This window comes from Chlorella variabilis (genome assembly GCF_000147415.1).
Source record: "Chlorella variabilis unplaced genomic scaffold CHLNCscaffold_28, whole genome shotgun sequence".
Lineage (NCBI taxonomy): Eukaryota > Viridiplantae > Chlorophyta > Trebouxiophyceae > Chlorellales > Chlorellaceae > Chlorella > Chlorella variabilis.
In genome coordinates, this window is record NW_005435060.1 from 425,726 (window position 1) to 449,161 (window position 23,436).

Consider the following 23,436-nt stretch of genomic DNA (forward strand, 5'->3'; position numbering starts at 1 on the left):
GTGGGCGCACCATTGCTGGGGCTGGGGCTGCGGTCTCGCTTGAGCGTGCCCAGGCGGCTGCTGGGCTGGCCGCCGCCGTCGGCTGGCATGGGTGGCGCCGGCGGCGCCGCCTCGGGGGCGGTACCGTCCCGGTGGTGGTGGTGGTGGTGGTGGTGGTGGCGGGGCTGGGGAGGGTCAGCGGTGATTTGCGCCAGGGCTGGGCCGGAGGATGGGACCAGAGATTCAAGGGAGGCCGCATGGATCATGCCGCCGCTGCCACCAGCCTGTGCCGGCGCGCCGCCGGGCGCCGCCGCCGCCGCCGGCGTGGGCTGCTCCTGCGTGCCTCCGCTGCCGTCGCTGGCCGCCAGTGGGCCAAAGGCGCCGGCCGCGCCGGCGTGTGGGAGCGCGGTGCATGTGCCGCCTGGGGTGCCGCTGGGCGGCGCTCCCAGCTCCTGCTGCAGCTGCTGGGCGGCGGAGGTGCCGCGGTCGCACCCCGGCTGCGGCACCAGCAGCAGCGGAGAGCTGGAGCGAGGCTCCTCCTCTACTCCGGGCTCCAGCTGGCTGCTGGCCGGCGTGCCGGGAGTGCTGCTGCCGCTGCGGCCGCCGCCGCCGCTGCCCGGCTGCCAGCGCGGGCGCTTTGCAGCGGCCGCGGTGCCCTCCTGCCCCGCCCGCAGGCGCTTGAGGGCCACCTGCTGCTGCTGCTGGAGGGTCACTGCTGCTGCCGCCGCCTGGGCCGCGCGGCGAGCGCCGCGCGTGCCGCCCCTCCCAGGCGTGGCGCCGGCCTCCACCGCATTCGCTTGCATACGCTGTGGGCTGCGCGTGGGGCTAATTTGGTGCGTGTCGGTCCGCCAATGCGGTCAAGGGGAGAAGGGCGCGGGTGTCGTCCTGCGGGGGAGCGGCAAGGGGGTCGGTTGTGGCCGGGCGCCTGCCACATGCGACTGATGCTGCCCTGGAAGCGTGTGCGGCTGCCCAGCAGGGCGTGGCGGAAGCCTGGGTGGAGAGCGCAGGTTCATACCTGTGGTGCATATGGTGTGGTCCAATGGGGTGCTTGTAGGTGGGTGGGTGCACTCTGGGGGTTTTAATGATGGTTTTGGGAGCGTTTGGAGGCGGCATGGCCGCCACTGCATCATCGGCCCTGGTGGCCACAAACGACAGTGCCGCTCCGCTGGCCGTCGTATCTTCGCAGGAGAGACCGCGCCGAGGGCCCACGTTGGCTCCTACACACATCTACTGCCGCGATTCCGCTGCCACCGCGAAAAATTACCGCTGCCGCAGCCACCGCCGCACCCTGGCTGCACGCGCCGCCGCCGCCGCCGCCCCATGTTCTTAGCAGTGCGTTTGAAATCAAATGCACATGCTAGCAGCGCTCCCTGTAAGAGTTATGCTTCTCCGGAACATAAGCTAGCACCTTGCTCAAATCTCAGACAGCTTTCACGTGGCGACTGATGTGCCAGCCAGCTCTGGGCCGCTGCTGCCTCGCCTGTGCTGTGGGCAACAATGGCACAGCTGACCAGCCAGCAGCGTGGGCTGAGACGGCTGCATCCTGTTGCAGTGCTGCCATCATCTCAGGCGATGTGCACGGTTGACTGATATGCCAGTGCCGCATGGGGCCTGTGTGGCGCCTCGCTGGCATGGCAAAAATTGAGGTCATGCCTCTGAGGCCTTTGGCTGCGCCCCAAATTCGATTGATCAACGCCAAAAGACTTGTGAGTCCCAGCGCCCCGTGTCAACATGGGCTTGTTTGGAGGGCTGCCCGCTCCCACTAAGCGCCCCGCAGAAGGCCCGGCCGCGGATGTAGATCAGCGCGGCAAGACGGCCAGGCTCGAGGCGTCAGGTGCACACAGCCTCTCTCTGGAAGCCCCGCCCGACGCCTGCGTGGCGTTGCCGACGGCGCACAGAGCCAGCAGCGTCCGGTGTTGGGTCCAATTGCTCGCGGAGAGTGCTCCGACCACCGGCTGCCGCCGCCGCCGCCTGCGCAGGTCTGCCCGCCGAGCCGAGCGTCACAGATTTGGATGACTTGGAAGAGCTGGAGGAGGGAGATGTGGCCGAGGACGGGGCAGGGGCAGGGCAGGGAGCGGGTGCAGCGGCCGCGGCAGGGGCAGGGCCAGCAGCGGCGGCAGGAGGCGAGCAGGACGCCGACGCGCCGCCGCCGCCGCCGCCGCCGCCGCCCGCGCCCGCGCCGGCACCCGGCGGCGGTGACCAGGTGTCGGCGGCGCTGCGCAAGATCGCCTCCCACATCGCCCACCCCAAGAAGTTCGCCAAGGCCTCCCAGCTGCTGCGGGAGCTGCTGTCGCAGGTGGGCGGCCAGCGGGCGTAGCCGAGGCCTGGCAAGCTCGCTGCTCAGTCCCGCAGGCACACCCGCCACGCCTGCCCGCCCATCCACACGCTTCCGCAGCCTCCCTCGCATCCTTGTCCCTTGTCCCTATCTGCGCCGCAGGGCGCCGTCATGGCGCGCCACGGCCCGCTGCTCTTCTCCTGCCTGAAGACCGCGATGGCGGAGCCGGGGCGGGCGGCAGAGGCGCTGCTTGCTCGAGAGTACAGCAAGCTCTTCACAGCGGCATCCAAGGTGGCGGAGGCGAGTGGGGGGCGCCTGTGTGTATCTGGGTGGGTCTCTGCATGGTGGCGGGTGGGTGGCGGGGAGGGGCAGAGGGCCAGGCCCCTGTGGGAAGGCAGTCGAGCGCCCGCGTCCGCGGGTCGGCGGCGCTTTGGAAGCGTTTGCCGCCGCTCTGCTGCCCGCCACAGGCAGCGCCGCCCAGCTCGCTTGGCCGCGGGCCTCGCCCGTTGCCCCAGCAAAGACACACGCGTCCCACCACCCCACCCACACAGCACCGGCCGCCGCCCGCCATCCACCGCATACACCCACCGCATGCACCCACCGCATACACCCACCGCATACACCCACCGCATGTCGCCCGCCGCCTCCCGCGCGCAGGTGTTCAGCGTGCGGGAGAAGAACCAGCTGGAGGTGTTTGGCACGTGGGCGGTGCTGCGCAACCAGCTGGCCACCGACGATTCTTTCCAGTTCAACAAGGTGCGGCCTCTGGGTGCAGCCTCTGGGTGTGGCCTCTGGGTGCGGCGCCGGCATGTCTGTGTGTGGGTGGGTGGGGGGTGGGGGGGGTGATGTTGGTGTGGTGCGTGAGTGCGTGGGGGAGGCCCGAGTGCGGCTGGGGCAGCGTGTGTCAAGTGTGGCACATGAAGGCAGGCAGGCGGGCACCTGGCCGCCATCTCAATCCCTAAAATTCTAAACCAGACAACAAACGCGTGCAGGTGGTGGTGCGGCTCAAGGAGATGGCGGCGGAGCTTCCCGAGGCGTGCGAGGAGGATGAAGCCGTGGCCGAGCGCCTGGCGGCAGGCGCCTCTGCCCCCGACCCCGTCCTCGCAGCGTACGACCAGCGGCAGGCAGAGGCGGCAGCCCCCGCGGCCGCGCCAGCGGCAGCACCGACGCCGACGCCAGCCGCGGCGGCGCCGCCGCAGGAGGATGCGGAGGCGGATCCTTTCGGTTTGGATGCGCTGATGGAGCAGCAGGAGGCGGCCGAGGCGGCGGCGGCGGCGGCAGCTGCGGCGGCGGCTGCAGCAGCGGCGGCGGCGCGGCAGCCCAAGAGCCAGACGTGGAGCAGCGCGGAGGTGTTGTGCCAGCGGCGGGCGGCGCTCCTGGACTGCCTTGACTCCGCCAAGGCCTGCTACCGGTGCGTGTGGTGGGCGGCTACTGCAGGTGTATGTTGTGGGCGGCGCTCCCTCGCTTGGAGCTGGCCCCAGCGCCCCCACCCACCCACGTTCATGCACCCACTCGTCTTCACTGCACGCACCTATACTGCCCGCTGTGGCAGCCCACAGCACACGCGCACTGCCCCCACTGTACCGCAGGCACATGTGGGCCCGCACCTCGGTCGACCTCCTCATCCAGCACTGCCACCAGCACAAGGACAGGTGCGTGCCTGTGGCGTGAGGCCCCGGCGGCGGTGCCAGAGCAGCAGCAGCAGTAGCGGAGGCGGTATGCCACACCACCGCAACGTGCCTGCATCTGGCCGCAGCATCGGGCGCCTGCTCCCCCAGCCTGCAACCCCCTCCTGCCCCGCCTCCTGCCATCCCCACCTCCAGCCACTCACTGCCTGTTCCCTCCCTCCCTCCACGCCTCCGCGCCTGCCTGCCTGCCTGCCTGCCTGCCTGGCGCAGGTTCCTGCCCTCCCAGCGCGAGCGGCTGGAGGCGCTGATGGGTTTTGTGCGGGACCAGCGCCGCATCCGCAGGCTGGTGAGCGTGGGACCGGCTGCAGTACAGCTGCAGTACAGCTGCAGCGGGCGGGGCACCCGACGCAGCCTGTCCTGGACCGGTGCCGGCTGCCATCCAGGCTGCACGCGCTGGCGCACTGCCTGGCCTGCATCAGCGCACTACCTGCCTCTGTCTTGCCTAACCTCCTCACCCTCACCCACCCAAACGCGGCTCCCTGCCTCCCCGCTGCCTCCCCGCTGCCCCTGCCCTCCCGTGCACAGGGCCCCTCAGCCAAGGAAGTCAACCGCGACTCAACTTCCTTTGAGCGGGCCCGAGCGGAGTGGAGCAAGGCCGACGTCAGCCACCGCGGCAAGGTGCGGCCGCCCGGCCCTGCCAGGGCCTGTGCGGCCATGGTCTGCATCGCCAGCGGCTGGTGGCGGGGTGTTTTGTGTGGGAGGTGTGGGTGGGTGCTTGGGCAGGCCGCAGCGCAGGGCGGTGCGCGGAGGCGAGGGAGGGTCCTGCCCAGCCCTGCGTGTTCGTCCTTTGCCGCAGGTGGGCGGCGGCGACCGCGGCGCCGAGGCGTGGCTGGGGTGATGCCCTGGGCGCCCGGCGGGCGGCGCGGCGGCGGCGAGGGCGCGGCGCGACGTGTGGCCCGTCCCGCCGCCAGCGCAGTTGGTGGAGCTGTCCCTGGTTGTTTCGCAGCTCCCCTGTAATCTGTTGGCACCACGTTGTCTCTTCTGTGAGATGCTAGCAAGCAAGGTGGTCGCAACCTCGGCACCATTGGACGATGGCGGCGCCCAGGGTAGAACGGCCAGGGTAGAAAGGCCGAGATGCTCCGCCCCAAAGCTGCTCCGCCACACACGCTCCTACATTCTTGTTCTCGTAACCACACCCCCAACGAGGTCGCCCATTCAGCACCTCTTGAGGCGCTGCCAGCAGTCCAGCGGGCTGCTCCAGGAGTTTCCTGGTGCCAGCAGCCTTGGAATTGCTGAGCTTCAGGCAGCCCCTCACTGAGCTCTGCAGAGGCTGACAGGAGGCAGGCATGACAGGGCAGAGCGGGTACGAGGAGGAGGAGGAGCAGCAGGAAAAGCAGGAGGCCGGCCAGGAGCCGCAGCCTGGCGAGAGCAGCCAGGCAGGCGGCCAGCAGGAGCCGAGAAGCGGGGCGGCTGCCTGGCCAGAGGGAGCCGGCGCCACGCTGGCAGCGCCCGCGCCGCTGCGTACTGACAGCCCCCAGCTCCCCAGCGCCTTTCTGGCTCGATCCCTGGCACCAGCCAACAGCGCCAGCACCGCCAGCACCACCACCACCACCAGCAGCAGCCCGGAGAGCAGCCTGCGCTACTCTGCACGCCTGCCGCCGCTGCCCGAGCAGCGGCAGGCCAGCGGCGGCGGCCTGCCCGAGCCTCCCCCCGCGGCTGCCCCAGCCAGCCCCAGCCCGGGCGCTGGCGAGGGTGCCGGCAGCGGCCTGCCCGGCAGACCAGCCAGCGCGCCTGCTGCTGGCACCAGCCCGCCCGCGCCTCCCAGCAGCGGCACCCAACAGCAGGCGCCCATGCGGCTGCCGTCGGCGGCGCTGCTGAGCGGCGCCAGCAGCATCTCGATCGCAAGCCCCTTCATGCAGCAGCAGCTGTCCTCGGCGGTCGCCAGCGAGGGCAGCAGCCGCTGGGTCAGCGGGTTCGGCGCAGGCGGCCCGCCCAGCGGCGCGCCGCCGTCGGCGGGCGAGGCCGCCACCCCCAAGCTTGCCGCGAAGCTTCCAGCGGCGGAGCCAGGGCCGGCCAGGGAGGCTGCGGAAACCGTGCCGGGGCAGGCGGAGGAGCCGCGGGGCACCCAGGCAGACACGGGTGTCCTTGCAGCGCAGGCGCAGGCACAAACCGCTCCCGCGGGCGGCACACCAACATCCCCCAAGCACAGGCAGATTCACCATCACCACCACCACCGCCACCGTCTGTCTGCGGCACCCGCTGCCGCTGCAACTCCCTCCTCCCCAGAGGCTGGCAGCGGCAGCGGCGGCGTCACGCCTGGCAGCAAGAGCAGCAGCGTCAGCAGCAGCCGATCCGCCGCGCTGCCCGCTGCGCAGGGCGGGGCGGAGGCGCCGCTAGCAGCCTCTGCCGCCGCAAAGCCGCAGGCGGCCCCGGTGCCGGCAGTACAAGCCGCAGCGGCGCCACAGCTGCTGCCTGCACTGCAAGCGCCGGCGCAGCATGCCACTGCCACAGCGCCAGCCCAGCAGCAGCCCCATGCGCTGCCAGCACACCATGCGACCCTCCTGCCGACCGTACCGTCAGGCCTGGCCCCAACCACGCCCATGCCGGTGCCTGTACCTGCTGCGCCTGCTCAGCAGCAGGGCCAGCCTGTCTGGCCGCCGCCGCCGCCCGCTTTAGCCGCTGCTCACGCCCAGCCGCCGCTCACCACGCCGCAAGCCGGGCTGCCAGCCCCTGTGGGAGCGCCAGACCTGGCACTTCACCAGCTGCAGCTGCAGCATGCTGCCGCCCTGCAGCAGCAGCAGGAGCAGGCCACCGCCCTGGCTGCCTTTCAGCACCAGCAGCAGCAGACTGCCGCTGCCCTGGCGGCCCTGCAGCAGCAGCCGCTGGCACCTGCTGTCCCGGCGCCGCAAGTGCCTTTGCCCGCAGCTTCAGGGGTGCCGCCTGGCATGCACCCTGCAGCTGCTGCAGCCTTTGCCGCCGCCAATCCAGACACCCAGGCCGCCATCCTGGCTGCCCTGCACCAGCAGCAGGGCCAGCAGGCGGTCGCCATGGTGGCGGAGCAGCAGCGCAGCCTGTTTGCAGCCCAGCAACAGGAGCAGGCTGTCATGGCGGCCCAGCAGCAGCAGGCGCAGCGGGCGCTGCTGCACACGCAGCACCAGGCGTCCGCTGCCGCGATGGCGGCGGATGTGGGGCAGCAGCAGGCTCTGGCAAAGGGCCAGCAACAGGAGGCTGCGCTGCTGGCTGCGCAGCAGCAGCACCAGGCGCAGGCCCTGTTACAAGACCAGCAGGCAGCGGCGGCTGCCGCGGCGGCAGAGGAGCAGCAGCAGCTGCAGGCGGCGGCACAAGCCGCGGCTGCAGCTGCACAGCAGCCAGCGCTGCTGCTGGCGCCCGGGATGCCGTACCCCCAGCAGTGCATGCAACGCTACCCTCAGCAGTACGGACAGCAGTACCAGCAGCAGTACCACCACCCCTCAGCCGCCCTGCTGCCCCCCGCGCCTCACGCCGCCGCCGCGGGCGTGTGGCTGCCCCCTCTGCCGCATGCCCTGCAGTACCAGCAGCAGTACCAGCAGCAGTACCATGTGCTCTCCCAGGAGCCGGATCGGTACGAGCATCAGGATTCCGAGCGGCAGTCCTCGCAGGCCCTGTCCGGGTACAGCGAGCTGTCGCCAGCTGGCATGCCGATACCGCAGGCCCACCTGCCAGAGCGCCTGCTCCCCGCCGGGGAGCCTGCCCCGCGCCACAGCCCCGCCCACACCCACAGCAGCGCCGGCGAGCAGCTGGCTGGCGCCGCGGCCGGCCTGGCGGCGGCGAGGCCGCGCCAGCAGGCCGCGCCAGCCGCCATGGCTGCCGGAATCGCCAGCCAGTCTGCCTTTGCAGGCATGGCGGCGCAGCGGCTGGGCCCCTCGGGGCCGGGCGAGCGGCGGCACAGGGTGAGGGCAGCTTCTCGCCAGCTCTCCTGCCCAGCTCTGTTGCTGCCACTGCAGCGTCACACGCCCGCTGCTGGGCAGGCTCCATCGTGCCTACTCCTGCCCCTCGGCCCGGCCTGCCCTGCATTTGCAGGTGAAGGTGGTTGTGGCCAGCGGGGGCCGCTTCCGCCACCCCAGCGTCAGTACCAGGGGCGGTGCCGCGGCGGCAGCCGCCGCCACGGCTCCGGGCAGCTGGCGATACGAGGGAGGCGAGACGCGCCTGGTATGCGCTGCGCTGCACAATGATGCGCTGAACTGTGCTGTGCTCTGTCGAGCTATGTGTGTTGCTGCTGCTCGCTCGTTCCCCAATTCTGCCCGGCCGGCCACACACCCCCATCCTACGCTCACACACATTCACAAGCATGCCCTTGACCCCCGCTGCAGATATCCCTGCCTGACACCTGCACCCTGCCGGAGCTGCTGGCAGTGCTGCTCACCAAGCAGCAGCGTCGCACTGCGGCCGTCGGCCAGGGTCCATTGTCGCCAGGCGGCGGGCCGCGAGGCGCGGCCAGCGCCGCCTCCGCCGGCGGCGGCAGGGGCATCGCCATCCCTGGGGTTCACGGCGGCGCCGGCGCGCCTCTTTGGAGCCCCGGGGTGGGCCCGGGCATGGCTGCCGGCACACGGGGCAGCAGCGCAGAGGTGTCTGCCGGAGGGGCCGTCACCCCGCTGCCCAGCGTTGTCGAGACTGAACAGTCGAGTGTGCTGGCGAGCGCCGCAGACGTGGTGGCCGCCGCGGCGGGTAGCTCTGGGGGCGGCACGCAAAAGGTGCCTGATGGGTGGCTGGCTGCTGCTGCTTCATGCTGCTGAAGGCGTGCCTGTCCTGTAGTGCTGCCTGTAGTGCCGCCTGTGTACCAGTCGGCTGCGGCTCCAGCCCCAGGCTGGCGGCCCGCCTCGTGTCGGGCTTTGCGCAGTCTGTCTGTTTGCAATTCGACTTGAAGTTCTTACGCGAGCGTGTGTACCGCTCCCTTGTACTGCACATGTACCGCAGCTGTGCATCGTGCGGTACAAGCTGCCCTCCGAGCCCTCCTTCTTTGTGGATGTGCTGGACGACGAGGATGTGAGGTGAGGTGGGCGGTACTGTCATGATACTGCAGATTGTACTGCAGACGTGCTGCTGCGCAGGCCTGGCGGACCAGCTGGGCCGCAGCCGTGCTTTAGGGTTCCTGCCCGTCTCCTGGTGCCTTCCTCCCTTCGGAGGGCCAACACGCCGTGCTGCTGGGTGTACCGCAGGCTGATGTTTGAAGAGTATCACGACTGGTTGGAGGAAGGGGGTGGGCACCGCTTGCTGTACCGCTGTACTGCTTTCTGTTCCGCGCACTGCTGCTGGCGCTGCTGCCGTGGCAGGTGGTCCCGGCGCTCGCTCAAATCCACCCAGCCGTTGCCGGTGCATGCGTGGCGCCAACTGGTGGCATGTTCTCCGCCGCTCCCCTGCCCGCCACGCAGCGGCGGTGGAGGGCCTCGGCAGCCCCGCCGCCCGCAAGCTGCACATCTTTGTTGAGTGGCTGCAGCCGGCGCGCCAACGCGGCAGCGCACGGTCGGGTGAGTGTCGAGGGACCGGCGCCCGATGGGACTCTGCACGTGTCTGTTTGGGCTGTGGGCAGTTGTTTTGGCTGTCAAGCACGGGCCTCCGGGCGGAGCTGGGGGCGGTGTCCCGTGGGGATGTTGGGGGTGATCCTGGCTGGATGTGTGCTGCATGAAGCCCCATCCAATAGGAGTCCTGCCCCGTACTGCCGTACTGCCGCCTGGCGCAGAGGACTCCGACATCCGCCCGCCCGCGGCGCCGCCCGGCGTGCTCACCCCGTCTGACAGCAGCCTGGAGGAAGGGCCGGGGCGGTCCCCCGGGGCGCCGGCGCAGCTGGCGCCGGCGCCGCGGCTGTCGGACCTCAGGTGTGTGCGCATGTGCCCGCCTGCCCTTTCTGCCGGGCTGGCTGCCGACCGCAGTTTTATTGCTGCCTGGCAGCCGCCAGGTCCGGCTGCCTCCTGCTGCCTGCTTGCCGCCTGCCTGCCATCAAGGAAGAAAGCAGCTGCCTGCCTGCCTGCCCGCCCGCCTTCCTGCCCCGCTCAGGAGCAACAAGATCGAGGTCATCCCCTGCAGCGACGTCATGCTGACCGCGCTGCTGGGCAACGGGACCTTCGGTGGGGGTCGACGCCCCGCCATGCTCAGCGTGCCTGCCTGCCTGCCTGCTTGGGCTGTACTGCAGGGAACTAGTGCCTGAGCAGCGCCATGCGTCCAGCGTCCATGTGTGGCGGGCTGGCACAGCAGCCGAGGCTTGGCGGAGCCCAAACCTGCTGCTGCACTCACTGTGGCTGCCGGCGCCCTGCCGCCATCCTGCAGGCTCCACGTACCGCGGGCGTTGGCACGAGTCGGATGTAAAGGTAAAGGTGGGGAAGAGCCTCCACAAGCTTCACTTCCCGGTTTTAACGTCTAGCTTTAGACCATTATTTGATCTGCCCGACGCGCCAAGTGCAGTACCCCCCACTAGTAGTGAATGGGTCCCGGGGAGGCCTGTGCCGAAGCCTTGGCGATTCTATTAGGCGTTCCCGAAGGAATTGGCTTGGATTGGCGCTGAGCCGGTCAGCTATGCCGCGTTTGTCCTCACAAAGTTTCGACATGGGAGGAATCGAACCTGTGCCCTCTCGGAGGGTTTAGACACTAGCTCCAGCGCCTTCAAAGAAGGCCTTTCTTAGCCGCGGCCTAAAAGGTAAAGGTGGGGAAAGGTAAAGGTGGGGAAGAGCCTCCACAGGCTTAACTTCCCGGTTTTAACGTCTAGCTTTAGACCATTATTTGATCTGCCCGACGCGCCAAGTGCAGTACCCCCCACTAGTAGTGAATGGGTCCCGGGGAGGCCTGTGCCGAAGCCTTGGCGATTCTAATAGGCGTTCCCGAAGGAATTGGCTTGGATTGGCGCTGAGCCGGTCAGCTATGCCGCGTTTGTCCTCACAAAGTTTCGACATGGGAGGAATCGAACCTGTGCCCTCTCGGAGGGTTTAGACACTAGCTCCAGCGCCTTCAAAGAAGGCCTTTCTTAGCCGCGAGGATGTCGCGGTGGGTGCAAAGGCCTTGTCACACAGAGCTCGCTGGCCGGCGCACCAGTGCTGCTCCGCCCTGCGCCGCTCTGCCGCCGCTCACATGCCGGATTCTGTGCTTGTATTGAAGTGTGCGCTGCCCTGCTGCTTCCTGCAGGTCAAGTGCATGAATCCGCTCATGGTGGGTCCACTGTGTGCCGTGCTGAGCTGCAGCCGAGGCAGGGACCCCGGGAGCACCTTCACCCCACCTGCCGCCAGGTTGCTGATGCCCTGCCTGCCTGCCTGCACCTCCCTGCATCCCCTGTACCGCCTGTACTGCAGATCGGGGTGCAGTACGCGTCCCGCCAGGCCTGGGTGGACTTCCTTCGTGACGCCAACGCCATGGGCAAGCTGAGGCACCCAAACCTTGGGGAGGTGTGTGTGGGGGGTGTGCGGCTGCCTGCCTGCATGGCTGGCTGGGCGGCGCATGAGGAAAGGATGGAAACAACATCATGTGCATGGTGCGGCGGCAGCGAAGCACACACCACATGCGCTTGGCTGAGCCAGCACTGCACTGCGTGGCACGACAGGGGAGGTGTGCACGTATGGGAGGCGAAGCGGCGCTGGCTGGCACGGCGCGTACCTTTCCAGCCTCCAACTGTCCCCGCAGGTGTATGGCGTCATCCTGCCCCATGATTCCGACCCCCGGCTCGCCGCGCCTCGCTCCCGCTCCGAGCCCGCCGTCGCCATGGCCGGCGCCGCGGCGGCGGCCGCCGCGGGAGCCACGCCGGCGCCTGGGCAGCCTCCGGGGCTGCCGCCGGGGCTGCCGCGGCCTGTCCACCCGCCGGGGCTGCCGCGACCCCGGCAGCAGATGAAGCCGGCGCAGGACGGCGCCGCGCAGCCGGCTGCGGCTGGCAGCTCCTTTCCACAGCCGCAGGCCTCCCCCACCTCCCCGGGCTCCCCGCAGCGCCAGTCCACGCTGCCCGTGGAGGCGGAGGTGGTGCTGCATCAGGAGCTGCCCGCGCCGGTGGCCAACCCTCCCGCCATCGTGATGGAGTATGTGTCTGGGAGGTCTCTGGGGTGAGCTGGGCGGCTGGGGTGGCTGGCTGGCTGGGTGGGGTGGGGTAGGAAGCTGGGCGGGTGGTCGAGGATGAGGGGATGGCTGGCTGGGGCTGAGGGTTTGGTCCCAGAAGCGGTAGCGGCCAGCATGCGCTGCCTGCACCGTGGGCCGGCTCGCCCAGGCCCCAGGGCCTGCTCAGCAGCAGGCTGCACCGCGCCTCCCCGCCTGCGCTTGCGCCGCAGCGCCGCCACCGACGCCCACAGCGACCTGGTGGCCAGCCGCCTGGCACGGGTGGTGTACGCGCTCGACACAGCCAAGGTGTGTGTGTGTGGTGGTGGTGCCTTGCCTGGGCAGGCGTGTGTGAGGGGTGGCAGCAGCAGCGATGGTGGTTGTGGTGGTGGTGGTGGTGGCATTTTGCTGCCCGCTCGGCTGCCGGACATCGTTCTGCCATGCACACACCGCTGCCGCCGCCGCCGCCGCCGCTCCCGCGTGCGCAGGCCCTGAGCTACCTCCACTCCCGCCGGGTGGCGCACCTGGACCTGAAGAGCGGGTGAGCCGCGGTACCATAGTACGTGCAGTACATGCAGTACATGTGTAACATGCAGTACATGCGGTCCAGCGATGACGCCTCAGCGATGCGAGTGGCGGCCTGGGCCGCGCACAGCACATGTGCCCGCCGCCCCATCCCGCCACACCCGACACCCCTCCACAAACCTGCCTGCTGGCGCAGGAACGTGCTGCTGGGGTGGCGCGACCGGCGGCCCACGGCCAAGGTGGTGGGGTATGGGCTGGCGGGGCGCAAGGTGAGGGTTGCCCTGGCCGCCCCGGCTGCCGCTTCGACACGTGCGGTTCAAGAATCGATTGCGGCTGGCTTGCGGAGCACGAGTCTGGGGCTGCTGGCAGCTGTTGCACCCGCCACTTTGCTCGCTCAGGCTGCTGCCAGGCCACCTGGCAAGACCACCGCTGGTCTTCTCAATGGCTGCTCTCCTCCCCCTCTGCAGGTGTCCATGGTTCTGGGCGCGGCGCAGGGCGTGACCAGCAGCGGCGGCATGCTGCCCTGGGTGGCGCCAGAGGTGCTGCGCACGCCTGAGCTGGCCACCGGCAAGGTGAGGGCGGCAGGGATGGGAACAGCAGGTCCTTCCCTCTCTCTCCCTCAATACAGCCCCTTCCTTTTGGCGCTGGCAACCTGGTGGCTGCCCCCTGGTGGCTGCTGCGGGTCGCGACGCACCGGCGTGCGGTGGTGTCCGCTCGGCTTCCGGGCGTCATCCCTCCCTCCCATCCTTTCCTCCCCTCCCATGCTTTCCTCCCTGCCCCTCCATGCAGGCCGATGTCTACTCCTTTGCGCTCATCATGTGGGAGCTGTGGACGCTGAGGAAGGTGAGCGGTACAGCAGTACCACAGCTCGGCAGCACAGCAGCACAGCGGCTCAACGACCCAAACAACAGCCTGTCACCAAGATACCTTGTCAACATGATGCCAGACCCTTGTCATGGCCTGACAAGCTGTTGACATGCATCCAGAAGAAAGGGGAGAGCAGGCGGTCAGCTCGAGACAGCGCTCGCCGGCTCAAGCAACAGCCCCGCCCCCACGCCCCTGCTTCCCTGCAGCCCTACCATGGATGGGACTCGCTGCAACTGCTGGCTCGTGTGCAGCAGGGTGAGGCTGGGAGCCGGGGCACGGCAGCACCCCTGGCCTGCGCTGGCTGCGGAGGGAGCCTAGGGGGTGGTTCGAGCGTTGCACGGTGGGGCAGCAGGCTCCCAAACCCGCCGCCGCCTGCCAGCCCCGCAGGCGAGGTGGTGCGCCCGCCGCTGCCGGGGACGGATGAAGAGCCGGAGGCCGAGGCGCCGGGTGCGGCTGCCGCCTGCCTGCCTTCCCTGCTTTCTTCCCCGTTCCCTGCTTTCTTCCTGGGCCAGGCGGGCACACACGCTGGCAGGGTATTGAAGCCTGAGGCGGCCTGCTGCTGCTGCCCGCTGCCGCATCGAACCTGCCCTCCAGCCATGCGCCGCCGCCACCGAGCCTCTCCTCCCCTGCTCCCCGCCACTCCCCTGCTCCCCTCCACCCCCCTGCTCCCCTGCACCCCTCCACCCCTCCACGCCGTGCAGGCCCCGGCTGGCGGGAGCTGCTGGAGCGGTGCTGGGCCGAGGACCCCGAGCAGCGGCCAGACTTCAGGTGCCGAGCTGGGGCTGAGCTGGGGCTGTTTGCTGGCGCTGAGCTGGCGCTGGTGCTGAGCTCTTGCCCGCCCTGGCGGCCTGGGCCAGCTGCCTTTCTTAACACAGCCCAATGGCGTCCCAAAGGATGTTCGTTCTCTTTCCTCCGTGTCCTCCTGCCTGCCCGCAACAGCCTTCCTTTGCTGCGTGCTGCCCTGGGCTGCCTGCAGCGTGATTGAGGAGGAGCTGAGGGGCATCGCCCGGGAGGTGAAGCGGCAGCAGGCGCCGCGGCGCCCCGCCATCCCGCTGCCCCGCGCCGCCTCGCGCCCCGCGCTGGCCGCCGCTGCCAGGCGCCAGACCAGCGGCGCCAACGGCGGCAGCGGCGCGGGGGCGGCGCTGCGCAGGCAGGGAAGCTACGGCCTCGCCGCGGCGCTGCGCAGGCAGGGGAGCAGCGCCGGTGCCGCTGCGCCGGTGCCGCGGCAGCCGAGCACCAGCTCCTTCCCGCTGCAGCGGCAGGCGAGCGCCCCGGAAGAGGCAGCTGGCGAGCAGCTGCCGGCGGTCCTGGCGGGCCCGGCACCTGCCGAGGCTGCTGAGCACGAGGAAGAGGAGGAGGAGTCTGAGGCAGAGGCAGCTGGGACCGCCGACGGCGGCGCAGCCGGCCAGCCGGTGCGGCCTGTGGGCAGCCAGGGAGCAGCGGGGGAGGACGGGGATGGCTCGGCAGGCGCCGAGACGAGCATCGCGGAGCGCAGTGCTGCTGCTGCTCAGGGATAGGGCCGGCGGGGCAAGGCATGCGGGAGTCCCCGGCGGGTGACAGCGACTGTTCTGCTCTCTCAGTTCAAGTTTGTAGCATGTTGCAGCATTCAGCAATCAACTTGGGATGCGAGGAGCTGTCGGCGGCAATGGCACCGGCTGAGTTGTTGAGATGAAGGGTCAGGCATGACTCCGCCTCCCCTCCTCCCCCTGCTGGTGGCCGTGCAGCGGCTCACCGCCGCCGGCTGCCCCGCCCGCCCCGGCTGCCCCGCGGCCGCCTGCCGGCGCCGCCGCCAGAGGGCGCGCCGGCGCCGCTGCCGCTGCCGGCGCCGCCGAGGCCGCCACCCGGCTCCTCCTCCTCCTCCCGCCGCCGGCTGCCCCGCCCGCCCCGGCTGCCCCGCCGCCGCCTGCCGGCGCCGCCGCCAGAGGGCGCGCCGCCGCCGCCGCCGCCGCCATTGCCGCCGCCGCCGCCGCCGCCATTGCCGCCGCCGCCGCCGCCTGCCTCCTCCTCCTCCTCCCGCCGCCGCATGATCTCTTCAAACCTGGCGTTCATGCGCTGCACCGCCGCAATCTCAGCCAGCTCCTCTGCGGTGGCTGGCCGGGGAGCGGCATCCGGCACCGGCGTGCGGCACAGAGGGCAGGTCGACTTGCGGGACAGCCAAATGCGGATGCAGTCTGCGATGGGGGTGGTGGGTTGGTTGGGGAGGGAATCGACGCGTGTGCGGTCAGGGCAGAGGGGCAGGGAGGCAGGGCGGGCGGCAAGGGCCTGTCGGGTGGGGCAATGCGGGCCTGCCAACCGCCGGCACAGGCAGGCAGGCACGCGCCAGCAGTCCACGCCTCTGCCCCTCCCTGCTGCTGCTGCTGCTGCTGCTGGGCGGGCCTCGCTCCCTGGCTTGCCTGGGTGGTACAGGTGGCGGCAGCCGGGCAGGCCCTGCACCGGGCTGGTCAGCGGCCTTGCGCAGATGGAGCAGCCCTCGTCCTCCCCCCGCCATCCCCGCCGCCGCCGCCGCCCAGCGGGCGCTGCCAGCGTGGCAGGGCCTCCAGCACGGCGGGCGGCGCGGGGGCGTTGGGGTCTGCGGGCCGCGGGCCGTGCAAGCCCAGGGCGAACGCCGGGGACCCTTCTGGCGCAGTCAGCACATAGAAGCGTATCTCGCGGTGCAGGCTGGCCACCGCGTCTGGCGCCCCAAACAGCAGCTCCAGATTCTCGGGGGTATCCAGCCCCGCCCGTACCAGAGGGGACACCACCGCCATGAGGCCGGGGAAGCGGTGCGGGCCGTGGTGCCGCATCGGCCAGGTGAATCCGCGCAGGTCGAGGCCCGCGCGCGCCGCCAGCGCGGCCACCTCGGGCCGCTCCTTGGCTTGCGCCAGGTGGCGGATGGGCGCCATGGCATCGACGACGGCAGGTACGTCCTGCAAGCTCCCGGGGAGGGTGACCGCGTCGGGGTCGGGGCTGGAGCTGCCGGGGGGGGAGGCCGGCGGGGCTGGGGCGGAGGATGGCGGGTCGGGAGCGGGAGGGGCGGCGCCGCGTCTGGGCGCCCGCCAGGGAGCCATGCTGGGCTGGCTGCTTGCCGCGTCTCGTGCAGGCCAGCCGCCTGCGGGGGCAGAAGCGTGCGCAATGCGCAGGCTGGGGTTGGTTGGCAGCGATGAAAGCGGGCCAGGCATGAAGGCAAATGCAACGCGGGGGAGGCGGCGCCGCTCCACCAGCAGCTGGCTGGGCTCTGCAACAGGACGCGGCGTGCGGCCGGTGTGTTCCCGCAATGACGGGCTCACTTGTTCGCCTCGCGTGGCCACGGAGAGTCCCTGACAAGCGCAACAAGGATTTCTGTATCTGAACAGTAGGGGCGCTCCGCGGGCGTGTGAATATCGCCCCAGGCTTGTGGATGTGAAAGAGAGAGAGGGAGACGCATGCGCAGGTGTTGACATCAGGGCCCCGGCCTTGCGACCGCCCGCTGCGCCACGCTGTGGTGCAGTCGCCGCACCGTCGCCGTCTGAGCACTGGGAATGAAGCGGTTAGCCATCAAGCCCCCCAACTGCACATAAAACATCTCTTGACTTGCTCTGGAGAGAGTGGGGCGAACAGAGATGGCTGTGGCTTGCTGCGCCTGGCGGGGCTGCGGCGGCAGGTGCGTGCGTGCGCAGCTTGCCGTGCGCTTCAGGTGCTGCTGTAGTGAGAAATGGCGGGGCTTTGAATCTCTCCCGCTTATCCTGGATCATCTGGGGCCTACTTGTGATTCCAGCATGCTGTGCCGTTGCAACATGCTATGGCCAGCATGGCTGAGGGCAGCACTTGCCGCTGGTCCGCCGCGGCCCCGCTGAGCCGCCCATGCGCTCCAATGAAACCCCAAGGACGCTGGCGTCACGATGGCGGGCTCACACTCAATCACTGGCTGGCCGTAGCCCCAGTGCAACCGAATCGGGGCAGATCATGCTGAGACCGTGCTGCGGGCTTGAACTTCGAGGGAGAATCCATATAACGGCCTTTGCGACGCCGTTCATTGCTTGTTTCTGACACCAGAGACCACCACAAGGGTCTCCCCAACTCAGCTGTCTGCCCAAGCGACTCACGCGCTCCCCAAGGCCATGGCCCACGCGCAACCAGCAACCAGCCTGCATGCGGCCTCCAGCCGGGCTCGTGGGCTCCCCGCAGCGTTTGGGGCCGGCTGCAAGTCGGGCGGGGAAGGGTCCACCGCCGCCAGGCGTCGGCTGGCTGCCCGCCGCTTCCGCCCACTGGCTGCCAGTGTGACAGAGTGAGTTCCAATGTGTGACAGAGTGCTGGGCTGCCGCGCAGGTAGCAGCGGGTTGCTTACAGCCTGCAAACTCTACCTGTGTCAGAGAGCCACTTGAAGCAGGGCGCTCTCTGGTCGACCCCCCTTGGCCGCCGCTCGAGCTCGTGCACACGCCTACCGCCCCTCCCCGCCCGCAGGCACTTTGGCGTGGAGGACTGGCCCGCGGTGCAGCAGTTGCTGGCCGCCGCGGGAGGCGACCACCTGGCCCGCCTGCGGGCGGTACTGGCGGTACGCCCCGACCTCGTGGCAGCCCGCACCTGGGCGCCCGCCTCCCCAGATGACGTCGCCAGCGGCTACTCTGCCCTGCACTTTGCGGCTGCCGGCGACAACGTCGAGTGCCTAGCGGCGCTGCTGGCAGCCGGGGCCGACGTGCGCGCGCGCGATGACCGCGGCGCCACCGCGCTGCACTGGTGCGCAGCAGCGGTGGCCTCCCTTGACCACGAGGGCAGCTGCGGTTTGTGCCTGCGCGCGCTGATTGCGGCGGGCGCCGACGTGGACGCGCGCGACGAGGACGGCGAGACGGCGCTGCACTGCGCCGCACGCCTGGGCAACCTGGCCGCCATCCGGTGCCTGGCGGAGGCGGGGGCCTACCTGGGGGCCGCCAACCTGGAGGGAGAGAGCCCGCAGATCGTGGCCCGCAACCATTGCAAGTGGGAGGCTGCGGTGCTGCTGGGGCAGCTGCAGGCGGAGCTGGATGGAGCGCTGGTGCAGGAAGGTGCGACCGGCGCATGCATCTGCTTTGTTGTCCTGCCGCTGTTGGGTGTCCCTTGCTGGCCAGCAGGGCAGCAGCAACTGGCGTTTGTGTGCATGGCTTCACCACCGCCCCGTCCGCCGCCCACTTGCAGGTGCCCCAGAGGCGGAGTGTGTGGGCGGCGTGTGGCTGAGGTACACCCGCCGCGAGGCGGTACAGCCTCCTCCCAGCCCGAGCGGCCCGCTGGATACCTGAGCCCCCGCTGCTGTATGGCCCTTGCGGCATGCCCTCTGCTTTGTATTCACAACATAAGTGAGCATTCTTGTTTCTGTCCAGATTCCATCAGATACCTACTGCTGTACCCCTGCACCCTGCATTTTTTCATGCCGCCACGATACTAGCCTGCAACGAACGAGTCCTTGCTGAGAGCTGCTGGCCCCACAAATGTGGCTGCACTCCTTCCTGTTCCTGTTGTTTGGTACTATCCCTGCTCCACGCTGCTAATCTTCGCCCTGATACTACCCTGCAACGAGTGCAACGCACGATCCCATATGATGAGAGCTGGCCTCTACCCTATGATACTATCCTCCTACATGTGGCATTAATTAATGACGATGCTGTACTAGAGGACCCTGCGCCTCCCCATTTTGATTTGTTTCTCTCCCTGTCCGTTGCCGTCGTGGCCTTTTGGCAGCGTTTGGCCGGTGCGCTCCACACGGGTGCTTGCCCCAGCCCTCGTATGTACCATCCGGACTGTAGCTAATGTGTTGTTGTTGGCCTGGCCTGGCCTGGGAAGAGCAGCACCGGGCACTATGGGAGGAGCAGCCCGAGTTGTTTTTGCAAGGACGATCGGCGGCGGCAGGCGGCGGGGGTTGCGGCAGCATCAGTTGGGCTGCGGCGTGCGGGCCCCAAAGCCCTAATTTATCCCTCGAACTGGATGCAAATATCACCCACGCGATGCCAAGAGGAGGCCGGTCAGCAAGCAGCTGCTGCAGAGAGGGGCCCCTCTCTGACAAATCCTTGCATGAGGTCCCACGCGATCTGTTGCTGCTGAATCTTTGCTGCCGACGCACCCTCACTTTCACCGAGCACAGAGTCGCTGCCGCAGCGCCCAGAAGGCTGGTGCAAATGACTGGTCTGCAATTTGCCGCCGTCAGCCTTCACGGCCTCCCAGGCCGCAGCAGCAGCCCCGGTGGAGCGCTGGCAGCCAGGGTTTGCGAACGGTCTGGTTGGCAGGCGGCCGGACGGCATGGTGCTGCTGCCGCCGCCGCCGGCCGCCGCCGCCCTCGCCCAGGGCAAGCCCCCCGCCGGCTCGGCCGCCTGGCTGCTGGCGTCACAGAGTGAGCCTCACCCCAGATCGCCACCCAGCTGCATGTGCCGGTCAATCTGTCGCACGCCGCAGGCGCCGCCGCCGCCGCCCGCCCTGGTGCTTCCCGGCGCGCCAGCCCCTCGCGCATCCTCACCCACCCCCCGCTCTTGCTCACGTGTCGCCCACTGGCCCCCCTGCCCCTGCGCCCCACCCCTGCACGCCACCTTGCAGCGAGTTCCCCGTAGACGAGTGGTCTGAGGAGGCGCAGCTGATAGCGGCTGCCAGCGCGGGGGACCTGCGGCGCCTGCGCGCGGTGCTGGCGTCGCGCCCAGAGCTTGTGGACGCACGCACCGCGCTGCCCTGCTCCGTGGCCAGCGGCTACTCTGCCCTGCACTTTGCCGCCTTCAACGGCCACATGGCCTGCGTGCGGGCGCTGCTGGCTGCCGGCGCCGACGTGCGCGCGCGCGACGACCGCGGCGCCACCGCGCTGCACTGGGCGGCGGGCGCGGCGGGCGCGCTGGCGCGGGAGCGCGGCGGCGAGCCGTGCCTGCGCCAGCTGGTGGGCGCGGGCGCCGACGTGGACGCGCGCGACGAGGACGGCGAGACGGCGCTGCACTGCGCCGCACGCCTGGGCAACCTGGTCGCCATCCGGTGCCTGGCGGAGGCGGGGGCCTACCTGGGGGCCGCCAACCTGGAGGGGGTGACCCCCCGCATCCTGGCCCGCAACTGCTGCAAGTATGAGGCCGCGGAGCTGCTGGGGCAGCTGCAGGCGGAGCTGGAGGCACAGATGGGGCACCAGGGGCCGGGCCTGCTGCCAGGCGCGGCGCAGCAGAGCCAGGCGGTCGATGCGGAGCAGCAGTGGGCTGCGGGCCTCTTTGGGCCGGAGCTCGTCGGCGCCGCCGTCAGGTGAGCGGAGCGCCCTGCCCCTGCTGCCACCGCTGCCTGCCGCTGCTGCCGCTGCGTCAGTCTCCCCCGCGCTCGGCCGCTCCATGCTGCCGGGCAGAGCCCTGCCGGTGCCAGAACTGCCGCCAGCGGCAGCTGTGCTGAGCGCTGGGCGCGGGGGTGGCGTGCCTGCAGGGTGTGGTGGGCCGAGCGAGAGGAGTTCATGCTGGGGCACGTCACCAGCTGCGCCATGCCAGACAGGTGGGAGAGCGGCAGCGGGGCGGCGGCAGGGGGGCGTGGGACGCTTGCTGGGCGGGGCGCCGGGGCGGCGCGCCGGTGGCTGGCTGCGCCCCTGGCCGCCGCTCAGGCTCAGCCTGGCTGCGCCTGCGTGCCCCTGAGCGCTGCCCAACCATCCAACACACTCTCACTGACACTGACGCCGCGCCGCAAATTCACCGCAGGGTGCACACCGTGCGCTTTGATGCCGCCGACCTGTGCATGCGCTGGCAGCGCGTGCGCCTGCAGCACGTGAGGCGCAGCCCGGCTGCGCGGCACCCTGTGCCAGCCTGCCCTGTCACGCTGGCTGCTGGTCACAGTCAGCTTGCCCCGCCCCTGCTGAGCATCGGCGCTGCCGTTGCAGCCGCCTGTGGCTCCACCCAGCCACCCCGTGCGTGTCTGCTGGCCTCGCGCGCCGCCCCTCACCCCTCCCTCATCCCGCCCTGCCCACCTGTGTTCCCCCCTGCCTCCCTGCAGGAACTTGTGGAGGTGCAGCGCCCTGACGGCAGCTGGGCCCGCTTCATCCCCGCCCAGCTGCAGCGGCAGGGCTCCGCTTTCGACCAGTGAAGCTGAACTGGCACGGCATGCATGTCGCATGCGAGGGGAGGAAAGCACACAGCACCTACCCCTCGCTCGACCAGAGCTTATGAGCTGTATCGGGGTGCTGCCGCACCAGCAAGTTCCTCTCTTGCCATGTTAACTATTAGATGTGTCAATCAGATTCGAGCCATGCCGCCCCATTCAATATGATCTCTTGATTGCGCTGGCCGCCCCACCTGGCCTGCCCCTACCTGGGCGCCAATACTACGCTGCTGCCACCCGTCACCGCCTACATTGTGCCAGCACTGCCGCCACCTTCTGTTGTCGATACTATGCCCAGCCTGGGCCTCATGCCTGCCCTTGAACAACCCATCCAATGCGTTCAAACGACTGATGCGATCTATCACTCTCTCTCCCAGAGATATCCCATTCCCCAATCTAATGCCCCGCCCAATTCCAGTCCTGATGTCTACTCTTTTGAGCTGTTTTAACAGGAATACACACGCACACACGGTATGGCTGGTCTCACATAGGGTTGTCTGGGGCAGGGGCCCACAGTACACACGGGGACAGCACACACACATTTGAGCAGGCAGGCGGGGCAGCGTCTGGGCAGCTGCGGGTTGGGATGGCGCGCTGCCAACAGGCATGGAGTAGCCATCAGCAAATCAGCTGGGGGTTGCGAGAGGGGGTGAGGGGAGCAGCTGGCAGCAGCAGCAGCGGGGAACGAGGAACTCAGAAGAGAAGAAGGAGGGAGACAGTGAGGGGGAGGGCAAAATATTGACTCTGATTTGCAGTGACGGGAGACGGCAGAGAGGGGGAGGGCCTCCCGCAGGAGCAGCAAGCGCATCTGGAGCGCTGCATGGCGGCAGGCAGGCAGCGCCAGCCAGCCAGCCAGGCGCCAGAGCGTGCTGCGGCTTGGGTGTGGGGGCGGGAGGCCCTGCCCGGGCAACGCGAGCGGCGGGCAGGCCGGTAAAACGCCGGAGGAGGCGGCGCCGGCTGCCGGCGCAGGCTGATGGTACAAGGAGGGGAGGCGGCTGCCCGGGAAAGGGGCGGCACGCAGCGCCGGGCGCGGGAAAAAGGAAAGGAGGGGCGCAGTCAATCGATGTGGAGGGCGCAGAGGCGCCGGGGCAGACGAGCAGGCAACGGCACACGAGCGCCGGGTGGGTGGGGGGACTTGGCATCAAGTGCACACTCTCTCCTCGACCAAAACGGGGGTTGGGCGCCAGAGGCGAAGGGCGCCAGCGGCAACAGACAGGCCTGGCCGCGCCAGGCGCCGGGCGCAGCCGCTTGCTGGCCCGCTGCGGCTGCCGTTCGTCCAGAGGCACGCCGGCGGGGCGGGGGTCCAGGTGGTCCGGCCCGGCCCTGGTAGCGCGGGCAGCCAGCGGGGCTGCGGCCGCGGCCGCGGCTAGATGCGCATCCGCCGCTGCTGCTCGGGCAGCGCGCAGCCCGTGGCCCAGGACGCCACGCTCTCTATGCAGCTCAGCTCCTCGCACAGCGAGTGCAGCGAGGAGGGGCGGCCTGCGGGGGCACAGGGTGGAGGGGAGGGGAGGGGAGGGCGGGCAGGGTGAGGGCTGTACCAGGTCCCGCATGCACGTGTGCACACGTGAAGAGGATGCACGGGCGGTGGGCGGTGGGCATGTGCGTGCATGGCAGGCGCAACCCACAACCTCCTCATCCCCAAACCCTCAGCTTCAGCGCATCCCCCCGGCCAGCCCCGCCCCGCCCCAGCCCCACCCACCCTCCAGCTCGTACTCCATCACAAACAGGCCGGCCTCAGGGTCCGCGCTGCCGCTGTAGGCCTGCAGCAAGGGGATGGTGTATGTGTGTGTGTGTGAGTGTGTGGTTGTGGGTTGCGGCATCATTGTGAGTGTGTGTGTGTGTTCGATGCAGGGTGTACGTGAGGCAGGGCGGACCCACTGAGAGCCCCCACCCCCGTTCGCTCGTTCGTGTGTGTGTTTGCTCGGCTGCCGTGCCCACCAGCCAGCCCTGCCAGCGCCCCCCCAGAAGCCCGGCGCCGCCAGTAGCGTGGGTCGCTCCGCTCCCCGCCCGCTCTCCCAGCCCCCCCGCACCAGACGCGAGCACGCCCACCTCCCCCCCACCCACCCCACCAGACCGCAGCCCCCGCCCCTCACCGTGATG

At 69.8% G+C, this 23,436-nt stretch overlaps 4 protein-coding genes across 4 annotated transcripts in view; 2 read left to right on the forward strand and 2 right to left on the reverse strand.

Annotated features, from left to right (window-relative positions):
- Positions 1–1,710: 1,710 nt before the first annotated feature.
- CHLNCDRAFT_140083 (hypothetical protein) lies at positions 1,711–4,780 on the forward strand (the record flags this gene model as incomplete). The annotated part of the gene is made up of 9 exons (XM_005843622.1): positions 1,711–1,813; positions 1,959–2,275; positions 2,417–2,545; positions 2,912–3,010; positions 3,247–3,665; positions 3,844–3,906; positions 4,153–4,228; positions 4,468–4,560; positions 4,739–4,780. The coding sequence occupies 9 exons, from the start codon at positions 1,711–1,713 to the stop codon at positions 4,778–4,780; spliced, it is 1,341 nt and encodes a 446-aa protein (XP_005843684.1).
- Positions 4,781–14,473: 9,693 nt separating this feature from the next.
- On the reverse strand, positions 14,474–16,828 carry CHLNCDRAFT_59196 (expressed protein; the record flags this gene model as incomplete). The annotated part of the gene is made up of 7 exons (XM_005843678.1): positions 14,474–14,564; positions 14,638–14,733; positions 15,047–15,485; positions 15,748–15,848; positions 15,928–16,291; positions 16,581–16,638; positions 16,790–16,828. 7 exons carry the CDS (start codon positions 16,826–16,828, stop codon positions 14,474–14,476), a joined length of 1,188 nt encoding a protein of 395 aa, XP_005843740.1.
- Positions 16,829–17,390: 562 nt separating this feature from the next.
- Positions 17,391–21,800, forward strand: CHLNCDRAFT_59197 (hypothetical protein; the record flags this gene model as incomplete). The annotated part of the gene is made up of 7 exons (XM_005843623.1): positions 17,391–17,557; positions 17,734–18,311; positions 18,442–18,481; positions 19,828–20,502; positions 20,674–20,739; positions 20,940–21,006; positions 21,232–21,800. The coding sequence occupies 7 exons, from the start codon at positions 17,391–17,393 to the stop codon at positions 21,319–21,321; spliced, it is 1,683 nt and encodes a 560-aa protein (XP_005843685.1). The 3' UTR covers positions 21,322–21,800.
- Positions 21,801–22,700: 900 nt separating this feature from the next.
- Positions 22,701–23,436, reverse strand: part of CHLNCDRAFT_59198 (hypothetical protein) — a gene marked incomplete at its 5' end in the record, with an annotated part of 7,174 nt that continues 6,438 nt past the window's right edge. The window contains 2 exons of the mRNA XM_005843679.1: positions 22,701–22,815; positions 23,036–23,097. Of these exons, the coding sequence (XP_005843741.1) occupies positions 23,054–23,097 (44 nt within the window). The 3' untranslated portion in view covers positions 22,701–22,815; positions 23,036–23,053. The remainder of the gene's footprint in view (positions 22,816–23,035; positions 23,098–23,436) is intronic.